Source organism: Cokeromyces recurvatus (genome assembly GCF_025118155.1).
Source record: "Cokeromyces recurvatus strain NRRL 2243 chromosome Unknown BX663scaffold_1, whole genome shotgun sequence".
NCBI lineage: Eukaryota > Fungi > Mucoromycota > Mucoromycetes > Mucorales > Mucoraceae > Cokeromyces > Cokeromyces recurvatus.
The window spans coordinates 1,779,404-1,793,578 of NW_026251387.1; the positions used below are offsets into that span (position 1 = coordinate 1,779,404).

Below are 14,175 nucleotides of genomic sequence, written 5' to 3' on the forward strand. Positions count from 1 at the left end.
TCTTTCTTTCTTTTCTTTTCTTTTTTTTTTTTCCCTTAATGTTAAACACCCTTAATTCAAAATAAAAATTTAATTGCATATAAATATAAAATCAATAATTTACAGAAATATATACATTCTTGTTCCTCCTTCTTGACTTGGACCCATACAAATTTTAATTAAACGAATACAACAAAGCTTTTCATATCAATAAAAGACGGTATTTACAACTATAAAAGTGTGCTGATATTTTATATTGGATTTAACTTTGTCCCTTGAGTTTTGTAGCAAAGGAATTGAGTAAGGACATTGCTTTAAACTATAAAAAATATATATATATATATATCTTACAAATGCAAACATCTTCATAAGGAGGTGATTTTATACAGCCATTTTGTATGTGTGTGTCTGTGTGTATGTGTTTACTATTTATCAAATATATTTCACTCCTCTTCCTTTCATTTCCTTTCTCCCTTTATTTATTTTATATGTGTATATATATATATATATATATATATATCTACATATATACATATTTATATACATATTTATATCTTTATAAGTCTATAAATTAAAAAAAAAACACGTTAGTAATTTAGGTATATACACTAATAATAAATATTGCCCATGAACATGATGGAATATAAAAGTAAAAGGATAATATGAAAATACCTTTATCTGATTGTCAAAATGTGTATATCTGTTTAAAGATTAACCTAGAAGTATCTCAAGCTTAGATCTCAAGTACAATTGATAAAGTAATAGAAGGTTTCTTTTCTTTATCTTCTAGAGATAATTATTATATATAATAAAGTTATCTAATAGACTCTTTAGCTTTTCAGCAATAACAGGGATTCAGTGTCTGTTTACTCTGACTTATTAGAAGATGGTTTCTTTCTACTACTCAAAATGATTGTCACAACCTAATATTCGATGAATACACTTATTTCAGTATTTAAAATGGATAATGAAAATACTTTCCTAAACAAGTATTTACTTCAAAGATATCAGTGAGTATAAGAATCATTAAAAAAAAAAAGTAAAAAGGGGTTTTCATTTATTTCAAGAGAATATGTTATATAAAGTACAATGATTTATGTGCCCCTTCCCAAGAAAGAAAGACGACATACTATAACGAGTGGTCATAGTATTCAATGATACTTATAAGTTTCAATAAGATATTTTACCTCTTTATTTTGTAATAATATACAAGTCAGTCGTCTTTACTGTAGATTAAATTTGACTTGTTAAGGGGGATTCTAATTTTATAGAATGTAACCATTTATTATAAAAATACGAATAACAACAAAATGTTTACACACGTATACATATACATACACGTACAAGTATACACACATACATATACACATACATACAAACATATATATATAAATATATAAATAGAATATTTAAACAGTAATAATAATAACAATAATAATAATAATAATCATGAATAAAGATATTTTTTTTCTTTTTTTTTTTTTTTTTTTTTTTTACATATAAAATATGCATAAGAAAAGGAATGGAAAATACATAAAGCTTACAATTGGTTTTACCAGAGAGAAGAAGAAGAAGAACTGGATGTTGAATAAAGAGATGTCCTTCTTTGGGAATCATAATATTGAAAAGGTGGAGTTGTTGGATAAGATGAAAAAGAGGAGGAAGAAGAAGAAGAAGAGGTAATACTGCTTGTAGGACTATTTATAGTATTCATAGAAGTTGTTGAAATCATAAAATTATCTGATAAAATAGCTGCAGTAGCTGCTTCAACAGTTTCAGTAGGAATATCATCCCAAGACCAGGTATTCCAATTGACCAATGAGCGAACATCTACTTTTCTTTTCGCTGCCTTTACAAAGAGTTCAGGTGGTCTCACTTTAGTATGACGCAAATAGTAACTCTTACAGGTTTCACACCAGTTTCCATGACCACATAAGTTACGATACCATTGATGGGTTTCAGTTACTTTACAATTTGCACAATATTTTTGTGTACGTGGTGTAGATGATTTAGGAGAATAAAAGACCATGGGTAGATTACTTTTATGTATCGACTTTTCTTGTGAGTCTGTGCTATTCTTATTATTATTATTAGCAGTAGTAGTAGACATGCGTGGACCAGGACGATTGGCAACAATTAAACGTAAAGGTCTAGGTTGACCATGTTTAAGTTGATAACGATAACAGGCAACACATAAACGACGACGAGAAGCAGGTTTTGCATTGCAATTAAAGCACATGGGTTTAAACTTTGTTGGACGAGGAGAGTGAAGAAGTAAGAGTAAAGCAGAATACATGATAGGCTGTTGAGAATAATGATATGACAGTTCATTAAAAAAGATAGGTCTTGGTAAATTCTTGTAATCAAGACCAGCGACATCAAACAGGAAATTAGATAGTTCAATAGCAGATCTCATCTTGCGAGGATCAAAGTCATGAATGTTAAATCTAAATAAAGTGTTTAAAACATAATTAAGACGATAGATGTGATCTTCTTTAGCCATATTTGCATTTTCAAGAAATCGAACATCTGTTCTACCTGGTGTAGATTCATATTGAGTATATCGGAATAAATGAAGAAGCCAAGTAGGGAAAAAGATAAATTCTGGTGAAATTAATTGACTCTTTGCATTCTCTGTTCTAAAGAAGACTGCAAGAAGTCTCATTTGACGACATAATTCAATAGATTGAATAGGACGAGATGCTTTACTTGTACCAATATGACATCGAAAAGAACCATTCATGTGTCTACCAATCACCTTGATATGAACAGGTATTTCATTCATAAATTTTGAACTCCTAATAGGTGAAAGAATAGCATCTGTGAGTGAATTACGGTCACTTGTCAATTTTGTTTTAAAGCCGGCTTTTTCTAAAGCTAATTTCCATAGATTCATCAACTCGTCATCATGAATAGATTTTTTCTTGAAGTCTTTTTCTACTATTTTACGATTCGTTTCATTTAAACTATTAGACTTGATACTAGTTGAATTAGAAGCTAGCATATGTTCTGGAATAAGTAATTCTGTGATATTCATTTTTTTATTAAAATTTCCATCTATTTGAGCTTAAAAAATCGATTTGCATATAATTTTTATTTATTTTTCCAATAATGATAATTAAAAAATAAATAAATAAATAAAAAAAAGAGGCAGTAATAAGAGATATAAAAGGAAGAAGAAAAAAGGAATAAAATAAACAAGAAAAAAAAAAGGGAAAAGAAAAGGAAAGCCCTTTATATTTAACAACTAAAAATAAAATAAGAATCTGGCAGCTTTTTTTAATTTTTTTTTTCCCTTATTTTTGTTTCCCCTTGAAAATTAATAGATTTCTTTGTCTTTGATATAAAAGACTCGTCCAATGAACTTGTATGTTTTTTTAAGCTCTATTAATTAACTGCACCTTTTCATTGTTTTTCTTTTATTTTATTATATTCATGTTGCAGATAGATGGCGCGTGCCATATTCATGAGACAATAGTGTGAGTTGAATCACTTGTAAAAAATAGCCACCACCCATTATTGCCCCCTTTGTCCTTACCATTAAAAAAGAAATGATCTCAAGACGGAGAATATCTTTCTTTTCTGAATAACAAACAAGATCTTTTCTCGAATTTTTTTTTTTATTGACAACTTTTCGATTTTATTTTATTTTTTCGTAATGAATAAACAAGTTTTTATTTTTATATATATCAATAATCTGAAATAAAAGATGTCAAACCAACCATGTCCTTGTAACTTTGCTGTTAAATAAACTGTTTATCGTGCTGTGTGTTTAAGTTTAAACACCGCAGTTAATCCACCTTTATTTTACTAAAGTACAAGCTCAAGAGCCAAAAACCTATCGAAAAAATGAAACAGAATGCTTTATCCATCCCTGATAGTCGTTAACAGACACTTGTCTTACCGTTTCAATGATGATAGCACTTGAATCATCAATTGCCGTGAGACAGTCTCTCTCTCTTTTTTTTTTTTTTTTTTTTTTTTTTTTACTCTAGCCGTAACTTTTTGACCAGAATAATTCAATTGAATTCAGAAAGTAAACAGATTTGTATGTGCGACTTTTAATTAGATCTTGAACAGTAGAAACTTCATATATAGAGACATTATCCAGGATGAGATGAAGACTTGATATTGTATGTGCATCAGCTGTATCCAAAACACCACTGATAAATTGCAGGAAATGTTCATTTCGTGTACCAATTCTCGCATTTACCACTAAAACCCTATGGTCGTCTTTCTTTCTCTTCTTAATAGATACGCTTTATTTATTTATTTTTAAGCAGTCTTTGGTCTACGCAAGTTTACGTGAATAACTCTCCATCCCCCCCCCTCCCTCTTGCACATCTTACTCTAACGATAGTAATAGCAATGCTCTCAACTTGATAGAAGCGCAGTTTTAGCAGATACTCCTTCTGCTTAGATCTCCTAAAATTTCCTCTAATATGCATATTAAATCATACCTCATCATCAATATAAAATAATACATTTGCTATACCGTCCATTTCAGCACTTTCTCTCTTTGTTAATTCAAAGTACTACTCTCAGTTCTTCTCGCAGTAACCACAATTCTGTCCAACTTCTTAAGGGTAAGAGATGCATGATGTTTGTGAAGAACCAGAAAGACTGATCGACTTTATGTCTGGAAAAAAGCAGAAAGCAATACACCTCTTGTCTCTCATAGAACAGCAGTCGCAGTGTTATAATAATTACAAAGAAAGTTTGTATGTTTTACCTCAAACTTCCTATTGTTTCCTTACAAACATGACAGCTTTTTAATATTACTTGGCAAATGCTCTTCTTCATCATCCTTGCATAATTTCACATAATACTGAGCTATTCTTATAATGATACCTAAGGTTAAACCAGCTTATCTTATAAACACTATTTCTTGCTCTACGACAACATCAAGCAATAATTCTTGTATTTGAATGGAAAGGTAAGAAGAATTATACGGGCCTCTGACTTTTTTTTTCCCAGTAGTAACCGCAGTCTTATTTATTGATGTAGACTCGATTTTTACCTGCTGCTGGATTAGTGTTATTGACATCCTGCTGAATAAAACCATGTCTATTTCCTGTGAAGTTTTACGAAAAAAAAAATAAAATAAAATAAAATAAAAAAAAATGAAATAAAATTAAATTAAAAAAAAAAAAATGAATAAAAAAAAATTAGATGCGCAAAGCGTTTGGAAAAAACTACTAACACATAATATCAAACTTTTTTTTTTTTTTTTTTCTTTGTTTAATACCAACATTTAATTAATTAGAAAAAATAAAGTAATTTCAAATACACATGGAAGCAAAAGAGGAGGATTTTTCTTCTTTATCGATTACTGATAAATTACAGCATAAAGTAAAAAATAAAAAATAAAGAATAAACTTTACAACATTTACAGATTAATCATCTATTCCTTTTTTTTTTCAAAAATAAAAAATAAATAAATACTCTTATTTAGCTTTGGAAAGCTCGTGTTTCAGCTTGTGAAGATTTAACTAAATTATTTAAAACAACCACTGAAGATACTGATTTCTACAGTTATGAATCTTGTTTAAAAAAATTAGTTTTAGAACCAAATGCAGTTGCCCAAGAAGCAGGTTTATCTGCAGTTATTGAATACGTCAGCAATGCACCTAATGCTACTAGGTAATTTATAAATAAATAGTTATCTATTTACTATAATAACAACAATAAAATATTAAAAAAATTTTTTTTTCTTTGTTAGTACAAGAGATAGTATTATACCAGCATTAGTAGAAAAATGTTTAGGTGCTATTAAAGCAGGTACAAAACAAAAGGCAACAGATATTATTTTACTTTATGCAGAAATCGATACTCCAGATCCTATTGTCGTAAATTGAGAATATATACTTTTTTTTTCTTTCTTTCTTTCTTTCTTTCTTTTTTTCGTTATGCTCAAACTCATTATTTGTTAATGTTGATTCTGTTTTGAATATATTAGGAACTCGTTTTACCCGGCATAAACGCAAAACAACCAAAATTAGTTACTCAAACTGTATTTGTATTAAAAGAATTAATTCGACAATTTGGTATTAAAAAAGTGAATCCAAAACCTATTATCAAAATTATTCCTCAATTGTTTGGTCATACTGATAAAAATGTTCGTGCTGAAGCATTTGCATTAACGGTAGAATTATATAGATGGATTGGTCAACCTTTATCAACTAGTTTAACTACTTTAAAGCCTGTACAAATTAAGGATTTAGAAGAAGCATTTTCAAAATTACCTACAGAGAAACCAACTCCTGAACGTTTGATTCGATCTGAGCAAGCCAGTGAAGAACCAGAACAAGTAGAGAATGATATTAAAATGGGTAAACCAGTATAATTACTAAATTGATTATAATTAAATTTAATCTTCTTATATGTATATATATATATAGGTGATGATGCCCAAGATGAAGAACAAATGGATGTTGACGAAATCGATGCTTTTGATCTTGCTGATCCTATAGATATTACTGCTAAATTACCTGGCAACTTTTATGAATTATTACAATCTAAAAAATGGCAAGAACGTAGAGAAGCATTAGATGCATTATTAGAACAAGCAAAAACTCCAAAAATTATGGATAAGGATTATAGCGAATTAATAGGAGCTCTTTCAAAAGTAAGTTTGCTTATTCATTTATGATATTAGTATTAGTCTCAAGCTTTCTTTTTTTTTCCCCTCTCTTTTATCTATTTCTTTTTTAGCGTATTAATGATTCAAATATTTTGTTAGTGGGAGCGACAGCAACTTGTATAGAGCATATTGCAACTGGATTAAGAACAGATTTTGGCAAATATAAGCCTAATATTACACCTGTGATGATTGAAAAATTAAAGGAAAGGAAACCCGCTATTTTAGAACAACTTGCTAATGGTTTAAATGCTGTTTTTGCTTCAGTTCCGATATCAGAATTAATTGAAGATGTAACTGTAGCTTCAAAACATAAAAATCCTCAGGTACGATCAGAATGCTTTAAATTACTGTCTCGACGATTAAAAGAAGTGAAAGAAATGCCGGGAAAAACAGAGATAAAGTCATTTGCGGAAATGTTTAAAAAATTATTAGACGATGCAGATGCCAATGCTCGTGAAGCAGGTGCAGATGGTTTGGGCACATTAATGAAATTAATTGGTGAAAAGCCAATGCTACCATTTACAGATGGATTAAGTGATATTCAAATGGGTAAAATAAAGGAAGCTTATGAGAAAGCAACAGTAAAAGTAAAAATTGCCAAAAAGCCACAACCATCTATAGCACCACCTGTTAAAAAGGCACCCACCATGACTAAAAAACCTACACCAGAACCGATGACCACTGATGATACTCCTACTATAGCAAACGACGCAAATAGTGTTATCCCACCTAAACGAAAACCTCCATCTCGTCTTACAGGTGCTAGTAGTATAAAAAAGCCAGCTCTTTCATCCTCAAAACCTAAAACAACAACTGCTCCCACACCATCTGCTGTTACTGGTTCTAAAAAAAGTGCTAAACTGCCACCTCCTTCTACTCCGGAAGAAATCAAATATAAATATTCACAAGAGGATGCTGAAGCCCGTGCAACCGAATTTATTCCAGAAGCTATTCATACAGATCTACAACAAGCGCAATGGAAAGTACGACTGGCTGCAATGGAAAGTCTATGTCAACATTTTGAGGAAATAGAGGGTTCGGCTATCGAACCTGAAATTGTGATTCGTTCATTCTCGAAAAAGCCAGGTTGGAAAGAAATGAATTTTCAAGTAATGGGCAAGATGTTTTCAGCCATTCAAACCTTATCTGTCAAATGTCCTAGTTTCAATAAAGCATGTGGTGCTCTCTGTATCCCTGTCATGGTTGAAAAATTAGGTGATATTAAACTAAAGAAACCAGCAGGTGATTGCTTAGTAACTATTGCCGAGAAAACTTCTGTACAATTTGTTTTTTCTCAAGCTTATCCTGTTCTTAAAAAGGCAAAATCGCCCAAAGTTTTATCGGATTCCTTTTTATGGATTCATGCTACTTTAATGGATTTTGGTATTTATAGACTTCAAGTTCGAGATTTGATTGATTTAATTAAATTTGGTCTGTCCAATACAAATGCTTCTGTAAGAACAAGTGCAGTTACCGTCTTAGGTGCCCTAAGGCAATTTATTGGTCCAGGTATGTTTAATACATATTTGAGGAAAAAAAAAATAAAATAAAATAAAAAAAAAAAGGCAAGTTGTATGTTTTATTAAATAGCATTATATAGAAATCAAATCATTCGTTGAAGACGTCAGTCCAGCATTGTTAGCTACTATTGAACAAGAATTTGAAAAAGTTTCTAAAATGGATCCTCCTCAGCCAACAAAGGCACCAAAGAATTTTGTAAGTAAATGACTGATTCATTTCTGCTAATTTTTTCTAATTATTATCATTATTATTTTAAGGATGGGGATGATAGTGGTGGTGATATTGGTAGTACAAATGCAGATGCAATTGATTCATTATTTCCTCGAGTGGATATTTCAGGATCGTTAAGCAAAACAATAACTCAATGTGCAGATGCTAATTGGAAAATTCGTAAAGAGGGTCTAGATAAAGTGATGGAGATTATTACTAGCGCCAATAATCGAATCAAACCTTCTCTGGGACCTGAATTCCCCAACGTTTTGAAGCAGCGTTTGAATGATAGCAACAAAAATCTTCAAATCATGGCGGTTGAGATTGCTGGAACGCTTTCAGTTGCTATGGGTAAACCATTTGAAAAATATATCAAATTATTTACCGGGCCAGTGATTGCTGTATTATCGGATAACAAGGCTAATGTAAGATCAGCTGGTATAACTACATTAGAAAATTTTCGAAAAACATGTAGTATGGAATTAATGGCGCCTGTGTTTGGAACAAGTTTAGCGAATGAAACCCCCACACTTCGTAAAGAGCTTTTATCTTGGATAAGCACCGCTGTTAAAGAAGAACCGGATGTTGCTAAGTTTGACTTTACTAGTATCGTCATACCTCTGTTTTCTTGTTTACAAGATCGAAATGGTGATGTTCGTAAAGCTGCACAAGTTTGTCTCCCAGAAATAATTGCTATTGTTGGATATGATAACATTATCAACAAGACAACAGAATTAAAAGCAGCTCAACGTCAAACCATTTTACCTCTTATTGAAGCTGCAAGAGGATCAGCACCTATGGCCACAAATCCCTCAACAGCTGCTGCTTCTACTGCATCTACGGCACCTACGTCTAAAAAACGCCCCGAGTCTATTTATGCTACAGATGATCATGGTCGTTCCTCTACTATTTCTACTCCTAGTCGTTTAAAAACCCCCTTAAAGAAGAAGATGATCGGTGTTCCTGCTTCTCGATCACAAGCAACATCACATGCTACTGCTTCTGTTGAAAATTCAATAGCTCCTATTCTTACGAATGATTCTCGTGCTAAACAAATACGCGCTAAAAAGGAAATCAGATGGCAATTTGATTCGCCACGACCTGATATCATTGACAATCTCAAGACTTTGTTTGATGCTAACATGAGCCCTGAAGTAACTTCATTATTATTCAGTAAAAGTCAGCACGCTGAACGTGATCGACTCAATGGTCTAAGTATCTTGAACGACTGTCTTACTTTATCCGACATATGTATTGACAAATACCATATTGAATTTACGGAAATGAAATGCCGCTTTGTTGCAAATGCAGATCTTATTTTCAAATATTTAACAATTCGATTCTTTGATACAAACACAAGTATGTTAATTAAATGTTTAGATCTGACGCAGAATCTTGTAAATATTCTTGAAGAGGAGAACTATCATCTTACTGAATATGAAGCTGTATCATTTTTGCCTTATTTGATTAATAAGGTCGGTGACCCTAAAGAGGTGATGCGTGCTCGTGTTCGTGAAATCTTAAATTCTTTATCTCGCATTTATCCGCCTAATAAATTATTCAATTATCTTTTGGATGCCGTTGCTAATTCGAAGAATTCAAAAGTTCGCTCAGAATGTTTAGAAGAAGTAGGCTTGTTAATACAAAGGAATGGTATATCTGTTATGCATCCTAATAAGTCACTGCCTATAATTGCGACTCATATTGGAGACCGAGATTCAAGTGTTCGAAATGCTGCATTAAATGCGGTTGCTCAAGCATACATTTTAATTGGAGATCCTGTGATGAAATATATGACTAGATTAGGTGATAAAGAAAAAAGCATGCTTGAAGAGCGTTTAAAGGTATGGTATAATGAGAATGAATCGATCCACAAAAAAAAAAATTTATCCAACTAATATTAAATTAAATAGCGTACAACACCATCAGCTAGTGTCCTTGCAGCAGAAGAAAAGGAGCGTGCTAAACAGAAGGAAGATGAAATGGAGATTGATGAACTACTATCCTTACCACGACTGACTGGTCGTTCACAAATTGCTAAGCCTCGTAATATAATTTCTCCTCAACGTCCAGTTTCATATTCACAGACTTTACCTGAACCTGAGCCAATGGAAGATGTCATAGAAGATCATAGACAAAGAATTCCTGAGCCACATGCTAATCGTATTAACCCAGAAATAAGACAAATTCGTCCCGTATCTTTTGGATCACAACAGCATTCATACCAACCACGCTTTACTTATTCTAATAATCCTACAGAAATGCTTGATTATTTACTTTCACAAATGAATAGTAGTAATCAAACTGAGGGTGTTGATGCATTAAAAGGTATCGTCAAGATTATACTTGCCAAACCTCAAGCTGCTATCTCTGATGTAGGCCGAATTATTAATGGTGTTACACTTCAGATGAAGATGGCTGCTTTAGCGACTGATCCACAACAAGGTCTTACACCAAGGCTCTGTAAGCATGTAGTCAATATATTAGTCTCTATATTTTCTACAGAAATTTTAATTCCTAAAGTCCCAGTTGAAGGATTACAACATTTATTAGAACAACTTGCCCGACAATTATTGGATCAAAAAACAAATGGGTCCGCTTCAGGACCACAATTATCTAAAGCATTGAATGTAGCCATGGTTAAAATTTTAGAAAATAGTGAAAGAAATCATACATTTAGGTAAGCGAATATATATATATATATTATTAGATACCATTCTTTTTTTCTTTTTTTTCTTATTTATTTAATAGTGCACTATTGACTATCTTGAGTAATGGCTCAGAAAGATTGCTTGATCGCTCATTGGCTATAGCTCAAGAATCAAAGTATGTAGAACTGATAATGAAATGCCTTTGGAAGCTGGCCAAAACTATCCAGGATAGTTTGAAGAGGAATATTTTAAATCCAGACGAACTTTTACTTGACATAAATCGATTTTTCCTTGCTACTCCACCCACAACATGGAAGCAAAGAGCAGCTGCTAAGGTCCCATTAGGTGAAATGCCTTTGCGAACTGTAAAAACATTATTATTAGAACTTGTAAATGGCTTAGGGGATTCTGTATTTCGACATTTAACACTGATTGATAATCCTCAAGATAGTCATGTATATCCTTATCTTCTCCATATGTTGGAAGCGTGTCGAAAAAAGGAGCAGGAAGAGAATCCTTATTATCAACAACAACAACAACAACAACGTTTGCATCAGCAACAATTAATACAGCACCAACAAGAGATACAACAACAACAGCAGCAACTACAACAAATGCAAATATCACCAACGAGAACTGAAGAAACTATAGCAAATCGTTTAGCATCACATTCACATAACTCACCATTAAGTAGATCTGCATCTATTTCATCAGTTAAATCAAATACAGTGATAAGGTCTCCATCTGTTGCTTCCCATTTTTCTAATGATGGTGAACAACAACAAGTGGATAATCATTTATCGCCTCTTGCTTCAAATCAAAGTCCTCATCTGAGTTCATCTATATTAAACAACATTGCTCTTACTAGTGTACATCCTATGCAAATAGGTCTTCCTACAGTTAATGATTATGCTGCACATGGGTTAACAGATTATGATTTAAATGTGAAGTTGACAAAAATTTTTCAAAAGATTGGTAATCGTGATTATACTAAACAGGTAAATAAAATACAGATGGAAATAATAAACGATAATTGAACACTTCTAATATATATATATATAAGGGTATCATTGAGCTTTACGATTTCCAAAAGAATTACCCAAATGCACAAGGAAAGGTGAATAACTATCTTGGTCAAACTGGTACCTATTTTCAGAGCTATATTCGTCGAGGTTTAAGCAATTTAGAAGCTGAAGATAATGAATTACATGCACAAGCACAAGCACAAGCATTGGCTCAAGCACAGGCACAGGCACAGGCACAAACACAGTTATCAACAGGTTCAATTACACCAACTCCTACAAATGCAATAACTAAAGATTACGTACCATACTCACCTGTAGTAGAACGACAGCAACACATGGTTCATAATAACTCGGAGAGATCATCATTTGAATCACCGCAATCTCGAAATGACAATGCCAATGGTAAAACTAATTCTCTTTCAGAAGGTATATTCCCATTCTTATCTTTTTATTATTATTGTTACTAATTTATAAATAATTTTTTGGAATATTCTACTTTAGATAATACAGCAGAAATTAAATTACGATTTTTAAGGTTGCAGCAAAAGTTTGGTTATAAGACAAATGTAAGTTTAAAAGATAAAAGAAAACCAAAAAAAAAAAAAAAAAAAAAAATGATTAACTGATTTTTACTAGATCGAAGATAATAACTTATCTTCTAGATCGGGGCCTACTAGCCTTAGCAATTTAGACCCTGGTAGTAGTAATAATTTGGGGAAGATAGAAATGTCATCTACTTTCTCTAGTTTTTCTCCTCGTAAACAATTAAACACAAATCACGTAAGTATAATTTCCTATTTTAAGTTCATTAAAAAAAAAAAAAAAAAAAAAAAAAAAAAAAAAGGACTTAATTTTACAATTATTTTTAGGATGGAGAAACTGATAGGCAGCAGTCAGTTTCTGCTCTTAAAGAAAAATTAGCCAAAATGAAACAAGTCATAAACTCTGCCACTTCCTCACAAAACTTATAAATATTTAATTCACGTAGTATCTTTTTTCTTTCAATGTTTATAAAACAATACATACATACACACAAATATATATATTTATATTCTAAGAAACCCTTTTTTTTGTCTATGTGTCATGAATTGGATTTTTAAAGAAATAAGAATTACATATGTTTAAGGAAAAAATTAAGATTATTGTTTGCATTATAGTTGAAGGAAAGTTTAATTGGTTAGGGCTGAAACTAATATAAAACACACACACAAATATATTAAACATAATGCTCAAAGTTAAAAAAAAAAAAAAAAAAAAAAATGATGCAAAAATAAGCATTATTTATCAAAGGACTACGCAATATTTCGAAGAATAATAGTAAAAAAAAAAAACTCCGGAGATGTAACTCTTTTTGTGATGATAATTACAGTATATATAAAGAAGAAATATATAAAGTTCTTTTTTTTTTGGTTTGTTTGTTATATATCTATATACTTTCTTTAGACTCTTTATATATATTATGAAAGTAATTTTTGTTGGACTGTTCGCTCTTGCTCTTGCTGTAAACTCAGTACTTGCTGCAACACAATGTAACTGTGCTGCAAATGATTATAATTGTTTGAGAGAATGCGGTATGTATATATTTAACATGCGTATATGTTTTGTTTTGTTTTTTTTTTGGCGTTTATGTAATTGATTATAAATATAATTATATACAGTTACGAATACAAATAATTGTATAAGTAATTGTAAGGGAGACGTTGAATGTTACCAAAACTGTATTGGTGGTTGGCCAGGAGCTTCTACAACGCAAAGAACAACTGGTATAGCTACTACAAGTCGTACAGGAACAACTACTACGGGTCGTACAATTACAACAACTACCACCCCCCGTACTCGTACTGTTGCTTCTACTACTACTACTACTACTACTGTAGTTGCCCCCACTACTACTACTACTATCTCAAGAGAGTCAGCTAGAACTACATGGATTAATTTAAGTAGTGTAACTGCTTTACCCGTTCCTACTACTGCCATTACTACTACTACTACTCGTATTCCCTCTATAATTCAATCCATTAACAGTGTGGCTTCTTCGGCAGTCGTACCTACTACTACAAACAGTACCTTACCTGCTACAGCAACCAACTCTCTTCCTTCTGTTTTCCAATCTCTCAACAGTTTTGCTTCCTCTGCTGCTGTCAGT

General features: G+C 31.7%; 3 protein-coding genes across 3 annotated transcripts; 1 reads left to right on the top strand and 2 right to left on the bottom strand.

Annotated features, from left to right (window-relative positions):
• Positions 1-1,467: 1,467 nt before the first annotated feature.
• Positions 1,468-3,158, bottom strand: BX663DRAFT_493124 (uncharacterized protein). The gene has a single exon (XM_051525323.1). The coding sequence runs from the start codon at positions 3,014-3,016 to the stop codon at positions 1,532-1,534; it is 1,485 nt and encodes a 494-aa protein (XP_051388131.1). The 5' UTR covers positions 3,017-3,158; the 3' UTR covers positions 1,468-1,531.
• Positions 3,159-3,817: 659 nt separating this feature from the next.
• BX663DRAFT_426002 (uncharacterized protein) lies at positions 3,818-4,228 on the bottom strand (the record flags this gene model as incomplete). The annotated part of the gene is made up of 2 exons (XM_051522516.1): positions 3,818-3,936; positions 3,982-4,228. Coding segments are annotated over 2 exons (366 nt in total), but the record flags the coding sequence as incomplete, so codon positions are not given.
• Positions 4,229-5,245: 1,017 nt separating this feature from the next.
• On the top strand, positions 5,246-13,242 carry BX663DRAFT_493155 (armadillo-type protein). Its single transcript, XM_051525324.1, has 14 exons — positions 5,246-5,331; positions 5,435-5,622; positions 5,702-5,828; positions 5,939-6,311; positions 6,381-6,607; positions 6,694-8,131; positions 8,223-8,338; positions 8,401-10,197; positions 10,267-11,033; positions 11,105-12,002; positions 12,068-12,455; positions 12,531-12,595; positions 12,666-12,809; positions 12,899-13,242. Exons 1-14 carry the CDS (start codon positions 5,272-5,274, stop codon positions 12,998-13,000), a joined length of 6,690 nt encoding a protein of 2,229 aa, XP_051388133.1. The 5' UTR covers positions 5,246-5,271; the 3' UTR covers positions 13,001-13,242.
• The last annotated feature ends 933 nt before the right edge of the window (positions 13,243-14,175 follow it).

Excerpts from the sequence above, each read along its gene's own strand:
- BX663DRAFT_493124 (XM_051525323.1), bottom strand. The coding sequence starts at position 3,016 with ATGAATATCACAGAATTACTTATTCCAGAACATATGCTAGCTTCTAAT.
- BX663DRAFT_493155 (XM_051525324.1), top strand. The coding sequence starts at position 5,272 with ATGGAAGCAAAAGAGGAGGATTTTTCTTCTTTATCGATTACTGATAAA. Across the intron at positions 6,608-6,693 it reads TAATAGGAGCTCTTTCAAAA|CGTATTAATGATTCAAATAT; the intron begins GTAAGTTTGCTT and ends TTTCTTTTTTAG. Across the intron at positions 12,810-12,898 it reads AACAATTAAACACAAATCAC|GATGGAGAAACTGATAGGCA; the intron begins GTAAGTATAATT and ends AATTATTTTTAG.